The sequence below is a fragment of the Drosophila erecta genome, unplaced genomic scaffold, assembly GCF_003286155.1.
Source record: "Drosophila erecta strain 14021-0224.00,06,07 unplaced genomic scaffold, DereRS2 tig00000055-arrow-pilon, whole genome shotgun sequence".
Taxonomy (NCBI): Eukaryota; Metazoa; Arthropoda; class Insecta; order Diptera; family Drosophilidae; genus Drosophila; species Drosophila erecta.
The window spans coordinates 8,530,832-8,552,553 of NW_020825200.1; the positions used below are offsets into that span (position 1 = coordinate 8,530,832).

Here is a 21,722-nt window from a genome sequence, read left to right on the forward strand (position 1 = left end):
AGAGCAATTCCATTTCTACGCCCGTCGTCGATGGTTTACCGAAATCGCACTCTTAATCCAATTAAACAGCGTCGACTAAAAATATTAAAACAAAAAAACCCACACACACACAAGAAAAACAATGCATTTGCCCCAAGGAGTAAGTGTTAATTACAAATTCAAAACGAATAAACAATGGAGAGGCGGGCAACAAACGCGCGTAAACATTCAAAAAAACTCACCATGTTTGTGTTGGCCTGCAAAAAAAAAAAGGGAACTAAATAAATATTTAAAGTATATCCAGCTTAGAAAGTACGCGTTAATGCACGAAATATGCAAATAAAACGCTTTCATTTCGCAACGAATTCATTGACTCCAATCGCGCGGGAAATGAATAAAACAATGCGAAAAAATAAAATGCAAATAACCACAAAAACTTAATTTGTTTTTTATGAGTCTCAAATGTCGAAACATGAAAAGAACTCTCAAGTTGGCCATAAACGGTTAATTGAACGAAAATGTGCAACAAAGGGAAAGTCACATTTGCACAGCAGTAAAGGGAGCAACAAAGTGAAAGGCATTTATTTTGTGATTGTGAAAAGCCGGAAAATTACGAAAATATTAGTTTCCATAAAGTGATAAGTAAATGAAAAGGGCCAAGTTCAACTTTATGCACAGATAAACATATCAAAGGCATCAAAATGTGCTTTTAAATCTTCTTTTCACTAGCTGCTTAAAGAGTGTCATCGATTTCTAAAACTATATCCATCACTCAGTATTTTAAGAAGCTTTGATTAAACATTTAAATTGTTATCATAGTAACTGGTAGACAAAATATTTTTTTAAATCGTTTTTTGTTCTTCTCCCAAATTGAGCTTACGGGTTTTGAGTTTCTAAGAAAAAGGTGCCCAAGCTGGGCACAACTTACCACCAAGGGAGCAGTCGCCAAATGCTTTTCTATTTCCGTCTGGCCCAATTTGGAGTTGACCGGGCCCAAATGGTTCTCACCGTGCGGCTGACAGCTTCTGTCACGCCCACATCAGGAACTATCTGCAGATGAGGGCGTGCCCATCAACGTGGGATGGCCTGCCAATAATAATAGCCCCAGGACGATGAGGTCCTCGGATGCGTGTTATTATGCTAATTGTATTGTTCGGCTCTTTATGAGCTGCTTTGGGAAAGGCGGGGCGATAACCTCTTTACGTTGGCATCCAAATCGTAATCTTTTCACTTGTTTCCCTTGCAGGCATTAAGCTTTCTGTTCATCACTTGCATGATGTTCGCACTGGCAGGCGGCCATCCATCAAGCGACAAGCTGAAGTAAGTCCCAGCCCACGACCACGCCCCTTCCACGAGCACACTGAAAAATATGTTCATGTTCATCAATTTCGAGATTCATTTGAAGTACCACACATTTTGATCACAAAGGCATTATTTTCATTTACATTTTTGTTTTCAATGCACTCAAAACATTTGTTTGTATAAAATGCATTCACAGTAAATATTTACCACACTGTGCAGCACCGATTGTTCTGCGTGCAGTTGATAGAGTGCTCCTTTATTTGTTTGCTGTGTAACCATGTTCATGGGCCATTCGACCATTTACAGGATCCGAATACACGTGCCGGTGAAGCACCACACACATGTGCACACAAAGACGGTCATTAAGAAGGTTCCGCTGCCCATTCCGGTGCCGGTCAAGGAGCACCACCACGAGCCGAAGAAGCACCACAGCAGCCGCAGCCACCATCACCACCACCACGAGGACGACCAGGACGACGATTTCGAGGGCTACGAGTACCCCATCAAGGCCAAGCGGCGCACGCGGCATCCCTTTGTCTGAGCCACCCAGCCGCCCACTCCGCCCACTCAGCGGGGAAAATGAAATCAAATGAAATACAATTTACGCAGATTAAGATGAAAATAAACCAAAATACGAGGCAGCTTGGGTAAGCTGCGCATGGAGAGGCCAAGAAAAACACAGCAGAGCAACAAAAACGCAATTCTGGGTCCGATTTGTCACTGTTTTTAGTGCGTAAGAGTACAACGTAAAATAAAGAGAGAACCCTTAGATCTAAATAAACATTTCAGTGCAATAAAATATACAAAAATTACACTTAAGCACAATTTAAAGCCGGCATCGAAAACATTTTTTCTTTCTTGTTTTTTGCCTGCTGTTGGCCGCTTTTCATTGGCATTTCAGTCACGGCCAAGTTTGAGCAAATAAACATGTATTTGGGGGTTTCAGTTCGCATCTGTATGGGTAGTTGCAAATATAGGCAAATGCTAGGCACAATTTATACGCAATTGAACAAGGATTTATTCTGCGAACTCCCAAATAAATGGTACTTTTACATATTTTTGGCGACTAGCAATAAGAAAAAAATATAATTACAGGCAGTAAGTTTCCTACCTCTTTGAGGGATATTTAAAGAATTTGTCTCGATGTACGAAAATAGCTTCAAATACATTTTTAAATTAAATTGTAAATATATTCGAGGCATCGGTATATGCCAGCGAATAAGAAATCCACAATGCTCATCAGTTTGATATCAACATAACATATATATTAATATATATGCATCGGAAACAGGTAGCCTGTTACAACGAATTTAATATACCTTTTACTCTACGAGTAACTGTTGAATTATTTATTAATATAATATGTATAATATGTATACATATTTGTTTAAACTGCTCACTCGCTTTCATATAATAGTGCTCGAATATGAGGCGAGGTGACAGCCAAATCAGGAAAATTCCCCATTTTCTGGGCACTCAGCAGAGAGATTTAAACTGATTGAATTGAAGATTTCCAGCTGTTGCTGTTGCTGCTGCTGCTGCTGCCGCCGCCGATGCTGATGCCACTGATGTTGATGCCTCTGTCGCCGTGGCCCTGTGGCTGCCTCACCAGCTGCACCTTCTGTGGGATATTTGTGCATAAATAAATGAAGCGAACGACATGCGAAACAGCAAAGTAAACCCGGTGCCGGGCTGTTTGTAATGATGTTGTGGCTCCGTGGCATCATCCTCCGCCATCCTCCGCATCCCGGAGGATTGGTGGGCAGCGGGAGCTGGAGCTGGAGCTGGGGCCATAAAATATGCATGCTCAGCTCGCGTTCCTCTGTCCCGCTCTAACCAGCCCGGCAAGGCGACGAACCGGAGCGGAGCGACAGCACGTGCTGGGGCGTCTAGTCAACAGCCAGGCTAAGAAGAATGTCAACAACTGCTCGCCTGTTGCCTGTATGCACTGGGAGAAAACCGTGTTTCGTTTAAATTTTGAGAAATATTCAAGGCAATGTTAGGACAATTACTTCAATGCAATTGTAAATAAATTTTTACTTGTTTACCAACATTTTTGAAGAAGTTTTTAAGCTAATTAGATTTAGAAAGTAAAAAAATATTATTTGTAAGTTAAAATGTAAAGTAATTATGTAAAATGAATGTAAAATTATCTCCATATTAGAACTGCTTTAGTTAGCAACTTTTTCTGACTGTGCTGCGTGTTTTCCTTTCGGCCAAGCAAACAGGCCCGTGGCGGCAGCTGTTGATGGCTCATTTTCCACGACTTTAGCGCCACTCAAGTGGCAGCCTGAGTGCAAAGCCAAGGCGATAGCATAAGCAGCAACAAAGCAACAGCAGCAAAGCAACAGCAACAAAAAGCAGGCAACAAAAGCAGCCAACGCAAATGCCACTCGTCATACGGAGCCACTCAATTTACTGAGCACTCAGCGGCCGTGTACAAGATCAGCGGGGGAAATCGGACTGGCGGGGTGTCTAATTAATACGACCTCCCACCACCAGCCACCCACCACCCAGCACCACCCACAACCACCTGCTGGTGGGGCACACTTAAGTGTGGGCGGAGTGCGAACGGAAAAGAAACAGCAACTCAATCACCGGCGACCGAAGAAAGCGGGTCGATAAAGCAGTGCAGCCATGCGATCATACGATGTTAACGAACAGACTTTGAGCCACTGTAAACTAACCGCTGTTAAGCGAGATAACATTTCAGTTGAATTTATTTAGTTAAGTGTACCTCATAATCATAGAGTAAACGGGTATACCAGATTTTGCAAAAGTATGTAACAGCTTAGAGTTTCTTTACAAATATACCCGTGATCTGGATCAACAGCCGATCTCGATCATACATATAAAGAAACTTGTGGCAAGACGGATTGGTTTTTTATTTTATCCACACTTAGTAAGAAACTATACGCTAATAATAAACAAACATAAAAGATAAACAGACAAGTTATCATCTGTAAGAAAAATACATAATTGAATAATATACAAAAATCGCCTTTTTTCGATCTTAGCCGTTGTGTGGCAGAGGGATTAATCAGCCCGGGAACAAACATCGTGTTTAGGCGATGAAAGTCGCACTCCTGCCAATTTAAGGGTGTGAAGACCATATATTTACCTAGCTCTTCGTGCGGTTGCTCCTCCGCCAGTTGTTGTTGTTGTTGTTTGATTTGGGCGCTTCTATTTGATTAGGCCGCCTAAGCGGGCTACGTGCTTGGGTTAATTTGTGGCCCCAAGTGTTGGCCCAGGGTGCAAAAGTCATTGTTACGGGGTGTACATAGAAATGTATGTGAGTCTATCTGCGCCGATGTTTGTGTTTGTGGTGACAGCAAATAAATCGCACGCATGTGCTCGACCAGCAGTCAGCCACTCCGCAGATACACTCGAAAAACTCGATGTGTTTCACAAAAAAAAAGGGAATAAAAGCCGAACTATAAATTATAAATTCACATAGCTTAGTGAATATCATAAGACTTTAACTACATCATAAAATAACTTCATTTATGTAGTATTTGTTACCTGTTACGTTTAAATACGTGGCCTATTAGGGTCTAAAGAAAGCTTCCAGCAAATAAAAAAATTATACTGGTCTTAATTTAAATTGAATGACTAGTATAGTAATTTTTCCTAGTGTCACACACAAGCAATAGCACAAAAATTGTGCATAGCACGCATAACAATGAGAGAACATTTCGAGTTTTGCGAGGGTGGCGAATGGAAATGGGCCTAGACAAACTACTTCTCCGCTACTTAGTGATAAATATGCTGGCTAATCAAATGGGAACTAGATTTGCGGATTAGCTGCGACACGAAGTTCGTTGGCCAAGTTGCAAATCCCCTAGCTAATTTCCCTCATCGCCATCGACACGGACTTCTGGAATTAATCTTGAGCCTTAGCAACGAGAATAAGGCGCTGGGATCTTTAGTTTCATTAAATGCCATGGCTTCAAGTTCAAATAGCCAACGATTTTTCCAATTTGATCTATTAAAATGGTAATCTGCCAGAAATATACTGTATTCAAGACATATTTACGAAACAAAAAAATCCAAACATGTTTGTTCGCCATAACTTTGGAGACCATCAATCTTGGGGTCACTCGTCCATACCCTTTGACCCACCCAACGCAATAAAAAAAATCAATTTTATTATGCCCGGATTAGGCCAACACACCCCAGGGTATACATCATTCTACCTCTTCCATCAGCCATAATTTTCTAGTTGGTCAAGAAGTAAAGCACCAGCATGGGCCGAATAGGACATTTGTCTTGAGTGGACGGCGGCCACTGGAACCTTTGTTCCCCTGCTCCTCCGTCATATTTGAAATACAAACATAAAAGTAGAGATTTGCTGACTTCAGAGCATAAACCAAGGCAAACATAGTCCATATAAACAGATTGTTAAATATAGTTTATGCTGCAGGCGCTCAAAAAAAAGAGGAAATGGGTTCAGACTTTTCATATTTCTTTTACGATTCTGCGAGGACGTCGAGCTGAATGAGCAGAAGCTTAGTCCTGGGAAAGGGATGCGATTTTATTGCTCTCGGCAAGGGATGGGTATGAGTATGGGTATGGGATGGAATCAATTGTAGGGGTTTGGTTTTATTATTTGCATACTGCTTTTATGGCCCCCATTTAGCGATGAGAACCTACCACCGCCCGTTTAATTCCCAATTAATTTGGGATTTGGCCAGAACTCTCCGACCATATAATTAGATGGCCATAAAACGACCGCTAAATGGCAACGGCCAGAACGTACCGCATCTGCGGCAATTTGGGCAATAAATGCGTTCGTCACATGCAGAAATTAACTACAAATACTTGTTTTTCCCACTGGCGCAGCTGGCAAACCGATAGTTTGTTGCATATTTTACGGATTGGAAATGAAAGTTTCAAACACAGCAGAACGGGGGAAACAAATGCTGCATTACAAAAGCCAGCAAATTGGCGACTCATTAAAAGCCGAATGGTATTTTTCACCTTTTGGGAATGTGAAATATCGTGGGTCGTATTGCCGGCTGGTGCGAGCGAAATGGAACTTTATGCTTCATAAATAAACAGAACTATGGCCTCTTTTCCACAGCATATTGGTACAACTTTTATAAACAAATTTATTATAAATATACATTTGCTGCCTAAGATTAATAAATATTTGTTTATTACTTGAAAGTTTATCAGCTAACGATGGTAGAGTTCTATCCTTCAATGAAACTGTTTTGAATCATCCATACGATAGGTTCTCAGCTGATTAAGTCCAGAATTAGGAGAAGATAAACCTGCTCGACAAGGAAACCCCATTGATTGTCGAAAGCCTATTCTTATTCCATCAATATAATTGCGTTAGCCAAAAGTACACAGCTCCATAGAACTGCAGGATAGAAAAGCCAAGGATATGCCATAAAACCCGTTCGTTCAATCAGAACTTATTTGTATTCACTGATGGATTGGGGCTGCGAACCCTTTCGAAACTAACTGAAGTTCTGCGAATGCCATTATTCGAACTACAGTAAATAAACGAACGAAACGAACCCTTTCGGGGATAACAAGCCGCACAAAAGAAAGCAAAGCAACGAAATTGTGTGGCGTCACGTGCAAATCGAGGGGATTCATTAATACGCATTTGCTGTTTTGGCCTCAAGCAATTACCACGAATTTTCGGGGGTTAACGTGGTCGGTTGGCTGGTGGTGGCTTGTAACGGTAACGGATACAAGCGAACGAAACTGTTGCGTTAATGAACTTATGAGTGGGCACAGATACACGCAGAGATACATAGACGCCACGCACGCATACAGATTCAGATTCAGATACACATACAGTTTCAGATACACATACAGATACAGATTCGAGTACGATACGCTGACCTACCAACCTACAAACGGCAGAGGCAACAGTTTCGAACCGCAACATCGAGTATACGACATGTTGGCCGCACCGGTGACGTAGGCGTCGGCCAACAGGGCGGGTGGTTGATATTGTTTGGCGGCATCCATTTGGCCCGCATCGAGAAAACAACACATTTTCGCTCAAGCAAACGAGCGCCAACGACGATGTTCGCCGCCGTCGTTCGGCGTCGCAACATTTTGGCATTCGAGCGGATTCCGCTCACTCGCTCGCCAACGCTTCTGCTGGCCGCTACGTGTCCGCTCCGCTCCGCTCCGCTCTGCTTCGTTTCGTCCGGTTCTCCAGAATCATTCTGACCGTTTTGCGCGATCTTAGCCAGTGGATAAGAAGCCGGCGGACGGCGATAATAGCCTCCGTTCGAGCGTGAAAGTAATCAAGTTCAACAAACCAATGCGGCGCGGGGCGAGGGATAAAGCCAAGGAAGGAGATCTGCCCAAAACAAATAGCAAAGATCATTGCAATCGAGTGTGTTTTTGTGTGCCAGTGTATCTGTGACGCTCAAATAGCTGTGTTAACCAAATAGGAAATAAGAGTAGAAAATACTCGGCGAGCAAATTGAGTAAACAAACAAGTTTAGCAGCCAACGAAACAGCGAAAATCCAGTCGGAAAGGTGCGTGCAAGACCTATTTAAATAAATAAAAGAAACCATATTCAGCTAAGTACATTGCAAATAATGCAATACCAAAAATTGCGCAGGCTGAACGGGTAGAAATTTATTAAGGAACACAAGAATTTATTTTTGTTGGAAAACGTTTTCGGTCTTTTTGGCGGCGGAAACAACGTCCGATTTTATTCGATATACAGTTCTATATGTCTGCCCCTGCATTGGATCTATATAAATATATGCGTGCGAGGCACGGTTGTTTTGTATACACCACAAAACAAATTCGTATTTATAAGATTTTATTGAAATATTCAAATATTCAGTTGTTAACGGGTCGTTAAAACAAATTGTGCAGCATTTTTGGCCAGCAGCAGAACATACATAGCACAGTATCGTTAGAAATCCATCCCTTTTCCCATGCTCGATTTTGATTTGTAAGTAAAGAAAACAAAAAACCAAATTCGCAACCGGCGTGCTCTCTATCGAGAAATTCAAAACTAAAAAGTCATTCTAATTTCGAAGGAATGCGCCAACGACAAATGAGAAATGAGCTCATAAAATTCACTATATATTGTGTATATTTTAATCAAACTCTAAGATTCGCGTAACGAATCGAATGATACCCACCAAAAGTGCTGTCACGAAGTGAAGTTCTTAAAAATGTGATATCTACTTGTGCTGGGAATCTCATTTTGCCTTCAAAACCTCACAGACACCCCTTATCGGAGTCATAAACAATATATAACCCATATAAAAATGGGAAATGACATTTAAAGATAAAGTTCTCGGAAACCTTGTGAGTTTTGTGCTTAAGCAAAAAAGAGCAGAAGAAGCTAATATTTAACTAAGCTACAAAAATAAAATGACAGTTTTGGCACCATGCAAATTATTAAAAAGTTTTCACTTAACAATCAAAGTTTTCTTGGTACAGATAATTGTTTTAAACTGCTTTAATTTTGTATTATAAAACAAGAGGGAATAGTCTAATAAGAATAGTCTGTATTTATTTAATAATATTTAACGTATAATAAATAATTTGAGCTGCTTTCCTCAACACTTCAGCAATAAGCTGGTTAAAATGAATTGGGCTTAAACTTGTAACTTAATGTGAAGTCTAGTTGGCAAAGTTGATGTCGTACTACAGTAGACCATCCGCAGGGCATTGAAACGTGTTGGATTCCTAGTCCGAAAAGTATTTTCATGGGCGGAACGTGCTGGGTATTGTCACCGGGGCAGAAGTGGAACCGAAACCCGGCCTACTGGTGGCCCTTTGCGGTTGTCAAACCAATTTGCTGAGCCCCCTCCCTTCAAACTACGGGACTGCGATATGGCAATTACAACAGTAGCAGTAGCAGTAGCAACAGCAACAGAAACAGAAACGGAGACTCCAATTTAAAGCAATGACAACGGGGGGAAATGGGGCACGGATATATCGGAGGAGCAGGGTTGTGTACGTGCCAGAAATTATATCGCCTGCCTGACATCCGAATTGGGGACAGAACTTCGGCTCCCCGGCTCCTGGGCAGATTGAAGCAGCTAGGGATGACATTTGCATTTGGTAAATCAATTACCCACCCACCAACAAGCGGAGAGCATTTCACTTCGGCCCAAGGTCGTTTCCCGGCTGCCTCTGCACTTCACACGTTTGCGCCGATCAATCAGACATCTGTTCATCCACATCGTGTGGCCATCCGTATCTGCGCAACAATTGCAGGGCGAGCAGCTAGTGTGTTCGATTGGCTTGTGGCTAATCCGAGGGACAATTCCATCGGCGGTTATTCCAGCCGGCTATCCATGCTGGCCAGGGTGAGCTGTCTTGGCCATTTCGCAGTTGACAAATGTCAGGGATGTTGCAAACTGATGACCCCAACTTCCAATTTGCCAGCCGGGCTTTGTGCAATAAAGTACACAAAGCTGCTTCAGATGTAAGCGCCCGAAATGAAGGCCAAAAGTGGGTGCACTCGCATAAAAATATTTGCCATGGGATTAATTTACTAAGCCCACAATAGATAGGTAAAGTAATCCCACGCAATTCGCTCCTTGATAAAGCTAATGAACAAAGATCTCCTATTTCGAAGCCACTGAAATCGCAGTGTACCAAAATCTGCTCACCACTTTGAAAACAAGTACTTGCTCAGCGCAAATCGAAATTGAACTTGTCAAACTGCATTTGCTTGATAAATGCGAATGACTTAAAATGGCATCAAAGTGTCGTTAACCAGAAAGCGAGTTCGAATCAATTTTTAGCAAGTTAAAGCTATTCGTATTCCCCAAGTTCTGCAGCGCCAGCAAAAACCTATTTCGGTTAATCAAAGTCCGGCGAAAGGCAATTTTTAATTACTGGAGGTGGAGTAAATGCGAAGCATCGCATAAATCCAAAATCGATTGCAATAATTGCGAGTTTATTATTATTAAAATTATTAAAACTTTAGTAAGAAAAGGCAATAATGCTTCGTTATACTGAAGAACTTGCGATGACAAGTTATTACAAAAGTAAGTAATATACAATAATAAATTGAAAATGACTATTTTCTTTCAACTTTGTTGTATCATTAGCGAAATAATGAGATTTAAATTGCATCAAAGACTGTATATAATAAAATAGGTCTAGATTTCAAGCAAAAAATCTTTGCTCACTGATTTTAATGCTTTCAATATTGAATTCTTTTGTATTGCTATTAACATTATTTAAGGTTTCCTATGAGGGCGCAAAATGTGGGGTAAACTGTAAATAACTCAAATATTTCCTATAGAACAAAAAGAATTTTCCGTTTTGATTGAATAAATTGGTTCTAAATGTATTTATACGACTGAGGTCCGGATCCTTTTTATGCGAAGTGAAGAAAAGGGAAGCTGACTTTTGATAATTCAAAGTAAAAGTGAATTATAATGGGATCACATTTCGCATGATTAATCATCTTTAAATGTAGCTTAAAGTAAAGTTGTGGAGCTACATTGAAAGTGAGTGGCGAACAAGTGGAACACAAATTACCAGAAATATTCGGCCAAACTCCACTGCTTATGGCCTGCCTTTCGTTGACTTGGCAACTATTTACCTACGTCCAGAATTAATTCACTTTTGTGCATTTCGCGCTGCATTCTCGTGAAAATTCTTCGGAAAGAAAAGCGAGCAAGAAACGGTAAACTTATGCCGAAGAAGCGAAACTTTTGTTCCGGCACGAGTTGGGAAAGTCGGCGAACAAAAAGTTTGGACAGGAACCTACCGATTTTCCCTTTCGCGCTGACCACAACGTTGGCGATTTTGGTGAGTTCTTTCACTGATGCCCAATGGGGCATTAATTAATTTGATAGTCCGCGACTGTCAATCCTTGAAGTATTTACATAAATTCGACATTAATAAAACCGCAGGCATAATGCCCGGAAGGATCACAAATTGAGTGTGAAATTTTACGCACCATTTAACTGGAAGGCCCACGAAGTAGAAGACGTTGGCATGGGCTAGGCGATTCTTTTAAGGTGAAATACGGGCAGAAATTACGGCATTCGGGGCGCTGGGGTTCGCAAAGCATTTAGCCCGGCTGTCAATTACCCAGAAATAAATTATGAACACGCCCACACGTCTGGAGGAGGCCAAATGGAGGAAATGGAACCAGGCCAGAAGTAGAAGTGAAGCCAAATAGACATGTTCCTCGTCGTCCTGCGTGTGTTCACAAGTGTGCAGACATTTTGGAATTATGCTGATATGTTCGCACATGTATACATAATATTCGCTAGGAAAAACGCTTCAGCAAGTCGCTTTTCCGATTCCTTTTCCCCATTTCCCATTTCCCCCCCTCCCCCATTTTCCTACCCATTTTCCTTTCCGGGGCAAAAGAGTTTCGTACTCACTTAATTGTTGTCTCGCATATCCCATTCATATGTGCCTCACAAAAGTTGACAGCTGAATTCATCTTAAGATGTAGCGACTTGAAATTATTCTCGCGTGAGCCTGGCCAAGATTAAAAGCATTCGCTGGCATTCAAGTGGTTCTCCCATCTCACATTACCTATCCATGGCCTTATCCGGGGCACATAATCCCGAGGGTGTCGCCATTTTTGGCAAATACAAGCCCGGAATATATTAACCAAATCAAATTGACGGCGGATTGCATATTTGCCGATTCGCACCGCAAATATTTTCGAGAGTTTTAAACATTGTCAATTCAGCATGTGTGTAAACAAGCTAACTAGTTTATTTCAAATGGAAAATCATTTAAATCGTGTTGATGCGTAATTGAGTTGAGACTAAAAAGGGAACTTTACTCACAATCGTTTCATATATTGATTAAACGTAGTTGCTCATACTAGCTGACACTAAAAACTCACACAAATATTAAATGATGACAGCCATCTAGATTTGTTTTTAATATTTCATATTTGCGGTAAACAAACTATTGTTTTTATTTACTCAAAAGGGGTGCATATTTGCATAAACACTGTGCCATGGCCTTTGTAAGCCACAAATAAATGTAGGCAAGCCCTTTTCCGCGTATAAAAATGCCCCCTTTCAATATTGATATCGAATGGCATAAATACATTTCGCCTTTCGCCAGCCGAGTCCAATAATATAAAATATTCGCCTGGCATATGGTTGGGCTTATGCCCATTCTCAACCTGATGCTCTCGGAGGACCAACCCATACACATGCAAATGGCACACTCACACAGCTGCACGGGGATGTGTAAATAAGAGTGTTAGACATCTGGAATCGCTGACAAGGATGGGCTCCTGCGCTCCTGCCTGGATTTCCTTCACCTTATGTACGCCGTAGCCGTCATCTTGGTCTCATTGCCAGCATTTTGTAAATTAATAGAGGCCCACACACACACACGCACACTTACACGGGCCCAACACTTTATGTTTGTTTACAAATTCGTTTCTCACTTTTTCGCCTCTTCTCTGCATATTCACATGTGTGTTTACATGGGCCAGAACACTCACGCACACACATGCACGCCGCATATGTTTATTTGCCATTGTTAACCTTACCTCAAACACACTTTTATGACATTCAACGGCAACGCGGCGTATGCGTAATTTTGTCGGTGACGTCACAAGCGGCTAGATGAGCAGACCATCAAAGTTCCAAGTTAATTTCTTTCTTAGTTTCGGCCGCCAGAACTTCTTCGTGGCAACTTCAAAGCTATTTCGCTTGATAAATGAAAACTTTTTACGTTGTCGGCTTTTGCGGCCAGCAGAACCCTTCACAAACTGTTGAGGGTAGTTCGCTTTTGGCGGTTCGAGGGGTGGGGGGGAGGGTTTCAGTGGGTGGGGCTCATGATTTTCACCTCCTCGCCGGCAGCACTGAATTTTCAATATAATTTTCCCATCATTTTGCACGAAATTGAAAATTTACGCCCAACTTTATTTTCGCTTTTAATTTGTGCGCCGCTTTGCCTTTCTTACAGTCCCGCCAACTAAGACACACCCTGTCATAAACAGGGTGCTACATACACGCGAAGAAAATGTTTGGTTTATAAATTGGCTTTTATTTTATGCATGAATATGAGCCTCTATTTATTTATTTATTTGCTTCAGGCTATAGCTGCCAAAATATTTGCTTTTTATTTTTCCTTTTTAATTTTTGAGACTTGCTAAACTAAATATCTAAGTAACAGAAATATAAGTTTTGTTATACTGAAGTGTGTTTTACTTTTGCTTAATTTAATGGTAATTTAGGCCAATGTTTTTACTGTTAGTGTATGTACATGCCAGCACTTAAGAAACCCCATTTTCTTCGAGTGCTAAACATGTGTGTATGCCTGATTATTAAAATTTGCATACAACACTTGGGAGAGAGGGGGGCATGGGGCCCAAATTTATGTTCAATTGTAATCAGATTGATCCCCTTTTGGGCAGGAGGATTGGGGTGTGCAATTTGTATAATTGATTTAACATTGCGTGTGGCCAGGAGTCGCGGATATAGCTCTTAATTGGAGAAAACTCCTGGGGTTTCCTCTTGCTCAAATGTGAATGCCAAGGAAATAGGTTAGCGAAAGTCGGCTGAAAATTCACCTTAGTGAATTCTACATAATAATTTGTAAATGTAGGCGTCTTCGATTCGCTGTGCTCCCTGTCCAGACTTGATTCGTGACACATTTTTGTTTTCATTTTCGTATTATTATGCCGCTGCTCGTGGGTCTTTTGTATGGGAAGTCCCGACGCGAGGACCGCGATAAGGCACGTCTGGAATTGGGTCGTGTTTGGGCCAAAACGTTCGTGGCGAAACTTTCCTTTGCCACCGGACAGGTTCGCACTTTTATTAGCCAATGGCATGGAATGCCTCTGACTTTGGCCCAAGTTGCTGCTCCACTTTTTCACTTTCCTTGGCCGAATGTGATGGAGCTAACAATAAAATGTGACATTCCCAGCCAAAATTATTTGCTTTTCGCTCTAGGTCGCGGACAATTGTTTGTTGGCCGAGAAAAAGGCGAAATGGCACAGGAAACTTGGAGGGCCAACCCTTCCAAAAAGGCACACAAAATGTTGTAGCATACTTTCTGGCGCAAAGTGGACAAAAGGTCCGAAGGGCTAAAATAAAGCTTAGCACTTTAGGGGATTTGTATTGATGTTCTCTCGTCGCTTTATTGATAAGCCTTTCTGAACTGAAAGCCTGACGTTTCCCAAATCTACTTATTAAAAATAACTAAATTAAATAACCAAACAGAGAAATCGCTGGAACTGACAGCAAATAGTGTCACGTTAACTAACATACAACACATAAACTGTTCACTTTTGACTGGAAGCCATTAATTCTGTATAGCCCGAAACTGTGAGTCAACAGAAAACAGCTTAGAGCTTACTTACACTTTCTCCTTTCTTTAATAAATGGAAAAGTTTCCAAATCTAAATACAAAGCCCTTATTTTCTGTGCCGCAATTTTCTGGACACATGAGGGCTGTAATTACATTGTCAAAAAAAAACAATGCAAAAAGGGAAACGAACATGAAATAGTAAGCCAGAGTGTTGCAGCCTTCGACACGAAAGCAATTTTAAAGCCACCTTTTGTTGCGGCCATCCGTAAAATATGAAACATGGTAACTAAAACAGGAGAACCACTCAAACGGGCGGTGGGTGGTGGAAAATACTTTTGCAACATTGCGGCCGTAATAAATGCAGAATTGAAAAGTGCACTTGAGGCCCTTCGCATCGATATATCGAAAAATAATGCCAACACTTCAGTGGAGTCGAGACCCAGCCACTCTCCACTCTCCACTCTCCACTTTCCACTTTCCACTGACCACTTTCCCTGACCTGGCACACATATAATTTCGCCCATGCAACTTTTCCGGGCTTCCGTGAGATACGGATCACGGATGCCACGTGAAAAGTTTGGGTTTGGGTCCGTAACCCCAGCTTAAATAACTTTAGCCAAACACACGTTGCTCCTTTTATCATGGCCGGCATTTCAGGAAGGCATTTTTAAGCGTCATTTTTAATAAGCTGATTTTATAAATTCCTAATAAATCGTTGTAGATGCGCGGCTTCAAAATGTGTTCAATAATGAAACCTCACGGCTGTGCAGATATATATATATGATGTTTTAAAGGATTTCACGTAGATAAGAAGTAGATTGCAATGCACTGATGTCTAGTGCCCGTCCAATTTGCTGAAATAGCTTGTCAGCTTTCAGGTATGCGAACAAAGAGCTGGATGCTCCAATTACCGTGTCCCTGTTGATATTGATTAGGCCTACGAGCCTGATAAATTCATGAGTCTTCTAAATTAGAGATTTGTGGCTCTCTATTGCTGTACTTTCATCCCAACAAACAATGGGCTCAGCAAAAAGAACCTGCAGCCCAGAACGTGCCACGACTTCACCAGGATCCCTTGAGAATCGCAGCACTCCACTCCACTCCACTTTCCGACCTCCTGGCTTAAGGACTTGCCCCACTTGCCACATCCCTTGCCACATACCCTTACCCCTTGGAAAAAGTTTCACTCAACCGGGGAGCTTGTCATTTCAAATAGAATTGGCAGTGTGAGCTACTCAAATTACGAATGGAATTAGTGAGCACTCAATTAGTTAGCTGAATTCATTTCGATCGGTTTCAATTTACTTCCCCGCAAAAAGCTCTTTTAATTATACATTTATTTAACTGCTTCTAATGCCATTAAACTTTTCAGGATTATGTTGTAACCTATCCACTCAATTGCGAGTCCATTGCATCAAAATGAGGTATTGAGTCCATTGTGGCTGCCATTTGTAAATAAGCGATGTATACATTTAAGAACTCTATTTAACGCAATGTAGTGTGCGGTTATCTTTGTTAATGAATAAATATACTTTTAACAAAGTATTGTGACCGCATCAATTTAGAGGATTCTTATTTGCTAACTAAAAATATATTAATCTCTCATAGAGATTATAACGAGTTTTTGATTGTTCAAACTGAAAGAATAATTCGGTTGAAACTCGCTATTGAGTGTCTAGTAAAATATGCACAGGCAGCACCGAGCACTAAATTCACACTGAATAATTTAGCTTCCAATTTTGCCCCAGTGGGCTGGAACTAAAAAAAAATTGCGAAAGTGGCCAATTGCATATGGAAAGGGTATTTCCGCGTCGTTGGACGCCCGCCGATCAAATGGCATTCTTGTACTTGATGGTTTTTTACGCTTTCTTGCCAATGTTTCCCCTGCCATTATTCTCTACTACCATGTTGGTGGGTAAGGGGAACAGGACTAGAGCGTTTCGTTAGCTTCAAACGAGCATTTCGGGCCCGCCAGCAAAAAGCTGTTCATAAATTGCATGTTGGCTTTTGTGTTGGCATGTCGCTCCCGAGGACCCCAAGGACCCCGAAGCACCCCGTATACCCCGAATACCCCTTACCAGCTGCCGACCTGCTGGATGTGTGCCGGTGTGTACTCCATTTGGTTTTTTAATAGACCCTGCTCGCATTTAAACTGTTATGCTCGGCCTGGTCCGACACTCTGCTTCGGACTGGGCACAAAGGACCTGCTCCTGGCTTTATCGTTTAAGCCAAATCAGTGTCGAGCTCTGCCACACATTCCTGCCGCATCTGTCTGTGTGTGTGTGTCGGTGCGTCTGTGTGTGAGATTGGTGAAAAGAGGGGGGAATCGATGGCTCAGGCGGCTAAGTTTAGTATAAATTTACAATTTCAGTACCTGCAGACGGGCCCTGGGCACCATAAATTTAAGGCAACTCCCACGAGCCACGTGGGCGGTTCTCGACTGCAATTAGCACCAGCCCATGGACACATATTAATCGTTTCGAGCAGCAAATGTAATTAAAAACCGGTTAATTAGTGAAGTTTAAGCATGGGTAAATATTAGCCCAAAATTTCCCACCTCAAATACAATAAAATATTAAAAAAAAACACACTCATTCAGTGCGGTTAATTAGCAATGGTAAATAGCGCCGTGTGTATTTGGTTCATAACATTTCATTTTCGACCGATTGCAAAGTGGCGTGGGCCGAACTCGATAGTGGCCAAAAGTGCTAAGTGATTTATACTGACGATTAGAATCGAACATGGCATAAAAGCAGACATACAAAGCATTTCTAGCCGCGATATCGTCTCCATTACGGAATGACATATGACGTGAAGATACGACTTCGAGGTGATGGAACGTAGAAAATAAATTATTACCATTCCAGATATAAACAGCCTATAAAACGCTAGTTCAATGGCTATTTCTGCCAAGATAAAGACTTTTTTGCGCTTAAGTCGGTGATAAGATGGCATTGAAAGCAGCTGGATATTAATAGGATCCAAGTTATTATTATTATTATCTTTTTAGTGAGCACAATATTGGTGTCAGATATGCCAAGTGATAAAATATTAAGCCATGAATGTATTTTTGGAGAAAAAACATAATTGGAATTGTAATAAACTTTTAAACGCAATAAATCAGTAGGCAAAAGCTTTTACATTTCATACATTAGTTTACATTTCAATAAGTAAAGGTTATCCTTAAATAGTTTCGTTGACATTCTAGCCATACAAGTTGTTTAATTGGTTATTCCTGCAATTCAACTCTGCAACTCTGGAGGATTAGGACTCCCTTTCTCAGGAGTCCCATTAGCAATACAATTATGTTGGTACGCTTCAAAGGGGTGTGTCATTAAGCAAAATAAACAACTTTGCCCATGAGTATGGGCACTTGGAAAATATTTTTGAAAATATTTAATTTTAATATTACATTTCTCGAACAATTAGCAAAACAAATACAAAAAAATGGCATTCAATCATGGTGAAATAAAATGCCAGGCAAACAAATTACTCAATTAGCAAGTGCAAAATTTCGATCAAATTTGACTAGTATATCGCGTTAATGAGGAACCAGCATTTGCATTGCTGGTTTTAACTATTCATTAATTAAAAAGCCACAGAGCGTTGTCTGTGTTAGTTGCAGCAATTAAAATGAATTTATACCGGAAATGGAAAAGTTCACAGTTTACACTCGCTGCTGCTGCCAAATCAAATGGCATTCTGCTGACTGCAACACATGACGTATACGCAATGCGGTCACAGTTATTATTGGGTTGGCTAAAAGCACGTGTCCCTGTATGGGTGAGTGGGCCAAGAAGAAGAGAAGAACGAGGAGCGAACAGCCCGTTTTCGAGTGTTTATTAGAACTATTTTCCTGTGGTTTCAGTTTGTATTGTTATGACCGGGTGTTAGTTATTAGTGCAGTTCGTTGTTCGTCCTTTGGCTTCTGGTTTTCGGTTGATGGTTGTTGCTTGTTGTTTGCTGCTTGTTGAGGCTTGTTTCTGCAGTTAGTCGTTATTGCGGCTTGTCATGTCAAGGGTTGGCGACAAATTCCCCCCTTTCCCCCGCCAACCAAGCAACCATCAAAGCCCACAGTTTCTTTCGCCCGCCGATGCGACATTGTTAGCCGCAATTGTTCGAGCCTTCAAGCGTTTCTGCACATTTGTTAGCACCATCGCAGAGCCGAAAATAGTTCAAAGGGTAGTGGAGTACACCTGCAGGCAGCATTTTGGCTTAGTTTCATTAATTTGCATATTTAGCAACTCACTCGAGCTACACGCGGCGCACATTCAATTTCCTCGCTTTTCCGCACTTTATTTTTAGTCAGCCATCTAACTGCACTTGGCGCTCATCAAAATTCACTGTCGGAAGTGGTTGCTGCTGCCAAAGGAAATGTGCACTTGACTCCGTTTGCTGTTCGTACTTGGCCATTCGAATCTGCATAAATACTATATACAAACAGGTAAACGTACTATACATATACTCCTCCAGATGCTATATGTGTGCAGTCTGGTCCGAGGCAGATTCCTTCTGCACTGCGGCATCAGCTTATGCAAATGACCCTGGCGGGCTATCTATCATAGGTCAGCAGATTATGCTAATGCCCAATATCTAGTTGCCTTCGAGAACGGCAGAGGGAAACGTATCTATTTCAATATTCAGTGAGCCTTCGTCGGCTCAGGAATCTATATTCGAATAGTTTTGGTTTCGTTGCATTGGCATTCAGAAGTCAATTACGGAATGCCAGAATAAACAAACAAGCAACTGGGGCTTAAAGAAACAATTTTTAATTTATTTTAAATAGCTTGCATATATCAGATTCCCTAATGCCTAGATTGATTCAAATACTTAAATTGATTGCCAGTGTGTTAACATAAGTTATGGCTATTATGCTTGGCTGTAAAAGCTTTAAATTGAATTAGTAATCTACTAATTTTTAATGCTCTTACTGCAAGGCAATATCGATAATTTCTGGCTGCAGTTTGGAAAGTATGAGAAATCCTCGTTAGATTTGAATTAAACGACGACCTACCCAGAGATTTCCAGTCATTTCAAGTCAAAGTTCTTGAAGCAAAACTTTGGAACTCACGCTTGGTTGAGTTGCAGGCGATGATAAAGGGGTTTTGGAGTGCCTCCCACATCGCTATTATATGCAGAACGAAAACAATTATTATCGGAGAAGCCTCGATTTGTGCCCCCTACTCTTTACTGCCTTTACCCTTTGGCCGTTTCCGCTTTTCATCTTATTCTTAACCTCGGAATCAATTATTCCCAGTTCGTTTAAATCATATTAATTATAAATTGAGTATAACGAAGCGAGTCAAAGCCGCTTAAAGAAAGGCAGAACGGCAATGCAAATTTACCCAGACGTTGGCCGAATTTCTGATTACTTGACTTGCATTTCAAATTATCTCGTACCGAGATTACGAAAAAAGTTGTTAGGCCAAAAACTTTGAACATGGAAATGCAATTCGCCCCGTTAAATCAGCTTAAGCCTATTTTTCACCCCGATTCTGAGAATGTGCAAGCGAAAGGAAACCCCTAATCGGATTAGAGTTTGGCAGACTTAAGGTAAACCAAATGATTACCCAGAACCAGCTCAAAAAATAGTTGGAAAATACCTGAGCACCACATATGAAACTTTTGCAGCTGCGGTTTCAAGACACTCAGAAAAAAATTGTATTAAAACAATGGCTGTTTATCACAATTTGAATACAAAAGCTGAGCCACAAAGGTAGTGGCCACCAAAGGTAGTTTAACTATAGAACCAAACATAAAAACTGTTATGCCATAAATACATTTATTGAGTGTTTAAATGTTTGAAATTTATTTCTGTATCCATCCGATACGTTTGGCCATCGAATGGGAAACTTTCGGCTGCCTTTGGCGGAGCACTCGAGTGTGGTATCAGTTAATTCTGGAATCTGTCAAAAAGCATTCAGCGAATTAAACCCAATTGGCACAGCCACAACGGTGAGAAGGAGTTCCGCAGGAGCAGCAGCCAGCAGCCAGCAGGCAAATAAACATGGCACATGACGCCGGATTACATTTCATTTCACATGTCCCCCGCACACACAACACCCGCGCCCCCCGCGAAAGGGGGCCCTTGGAAAAGCCAAGCCGGCGAAATGGCAACTCGCAACTGGCAACTGGGAAACTGGCAGCAGTCAGGTGGCGCAGAGACTGCTAAATTTTCAAGTGCAGCAGGGCAGCTCTTTTAGGCGCAGCTCGTGGAAATTGGACAAGAAAATGAAAGGCGCCGAGGGATGGGGGTTTTATTTTCGGCTGAAATGGCGCACGGTACGTGGCAGTAATGCAGCAGCAAGTGGCACAAGTAGCAGCTGCCACGTTTTGCAGCAGAACAAAACCAGACCAGACTCCCTAACGAACTTGCAATGCCCTCAGGAAACTTGGATGCCCAAATTAGATGACCACAACTTGGCAGGTCAACCAAAATCAGGGCAGTTGTAAAAAGCAGCGAAATATATAAGATATACATGTAATAAGATGTTCTTTGTTAATAGAAAAATGTTTCATCAAATAATAAACAAGGCAACTTTCTGTATTCAACACATAAGTATGCTTTTAGTTCTTCTTAATCAATTTTGAGTTTTCGTGTATGAAACCGATTGGGAAGAGCACGGAAACTGATTCTGGAAGGCTTTTTCAGATGTAGCTTGATTTATCCACTTTTTCGGTCTCAAATCCATCAATCACCTTCCGCCCAATAAACTTAGTTCATCTATGAAGCTCTATGAGGGCTTATTTGAACAGAGAAAGTTTACCTTGGCCACAATAATGTTGATTGCATCAATGGATGTCAGCTCTCTAAGCGAACTTTTCCATTCACTGATGGACTCTCATTTAAAGCGAGTCATCAAGCGAATTACGCGGTACATTTAAATTCCGAACGATTGGATGAGAGAATTCAAGAGTGGAAACAAAGAATATTTATGGGAGAAGTTTTTACGAGGTGGTTCGCTCAGAACCAGCGGGTCCTAAGCCGCCCACTTTCCCGGGCAACGCCGTCGGACATTAGAGTGCATGGGAAATGCGGAAAATGGACCGTGCCCCATTCTAAGTAGTTCGTCTGCCCAAGTGTCAAAGCGTCGCCAGCCGCAAGTGTAGCATACTTATCGAGCGGTCAGTTTGTGCGGCAGTGTGCTGCACACACACACACAGACACACTGCACTGTGG

At 41.5% G+C, this 21,722-nt stretch overlaps 2 protein-coding genes across 4 annotated transcripts in view; both read left to right on the forward strand.

Annotated features, from left to right (window-relative positions):
• On the forward strand, positions 1-1,967 carry LOC6543101 (histidine-rich glycoprotein). The gene is made up of 3 exons (XM_001969046.3): positions 1-139; positions 1,226-1,299; positions 1,588-1,967. The coding sequence occupies exons 1-3, from the start codon at positions 122-124 to the stop codon at positions 1,820-1,822; spliced, it is 327 nt and encodes a 108-aa protein (XP_001969082.2). The 5' UTR covers positions 1-121; the 3' UTR covers positions 1,823-1,967.
• A 5,299-nt stretch (positions 1,968-7,266) lies between these two features.
• The window catches only part of LOC6542182 (potassium voltage-gated channel subfamily KQT member 1), a 39,251-nt gene continuing 24,795 nt past the window's right edge, over positions 7,267-21,722 (forward strand). For 2 of the 3 annotated variants that reach the window (XM_026979803.1, XM_026979802.1), the window contains exon 1: positions 7,685-7,794. The gene's annotated coding sequence lies outside the window, so the exon portion shown is untranslated. Of the gene's footprint in view, positions 7,795-21,722 lie in introns of all 3 variants that reach the window. The other variant, XM_015159892.2, reaches the window with a different exon arrangement.

Bases quoted from the DNA above. Each gene is read 5' to 3' on its own strand.
- LOC6543101 (XM_001969046.3), top strand. The intron at 1,300-1,587 runs GTAAGTCCCAGC...GACCATTTACAG, and splicing joins CCATCAAGCGACAAGCTGAA to GATCCGAATACACGTGCCGG.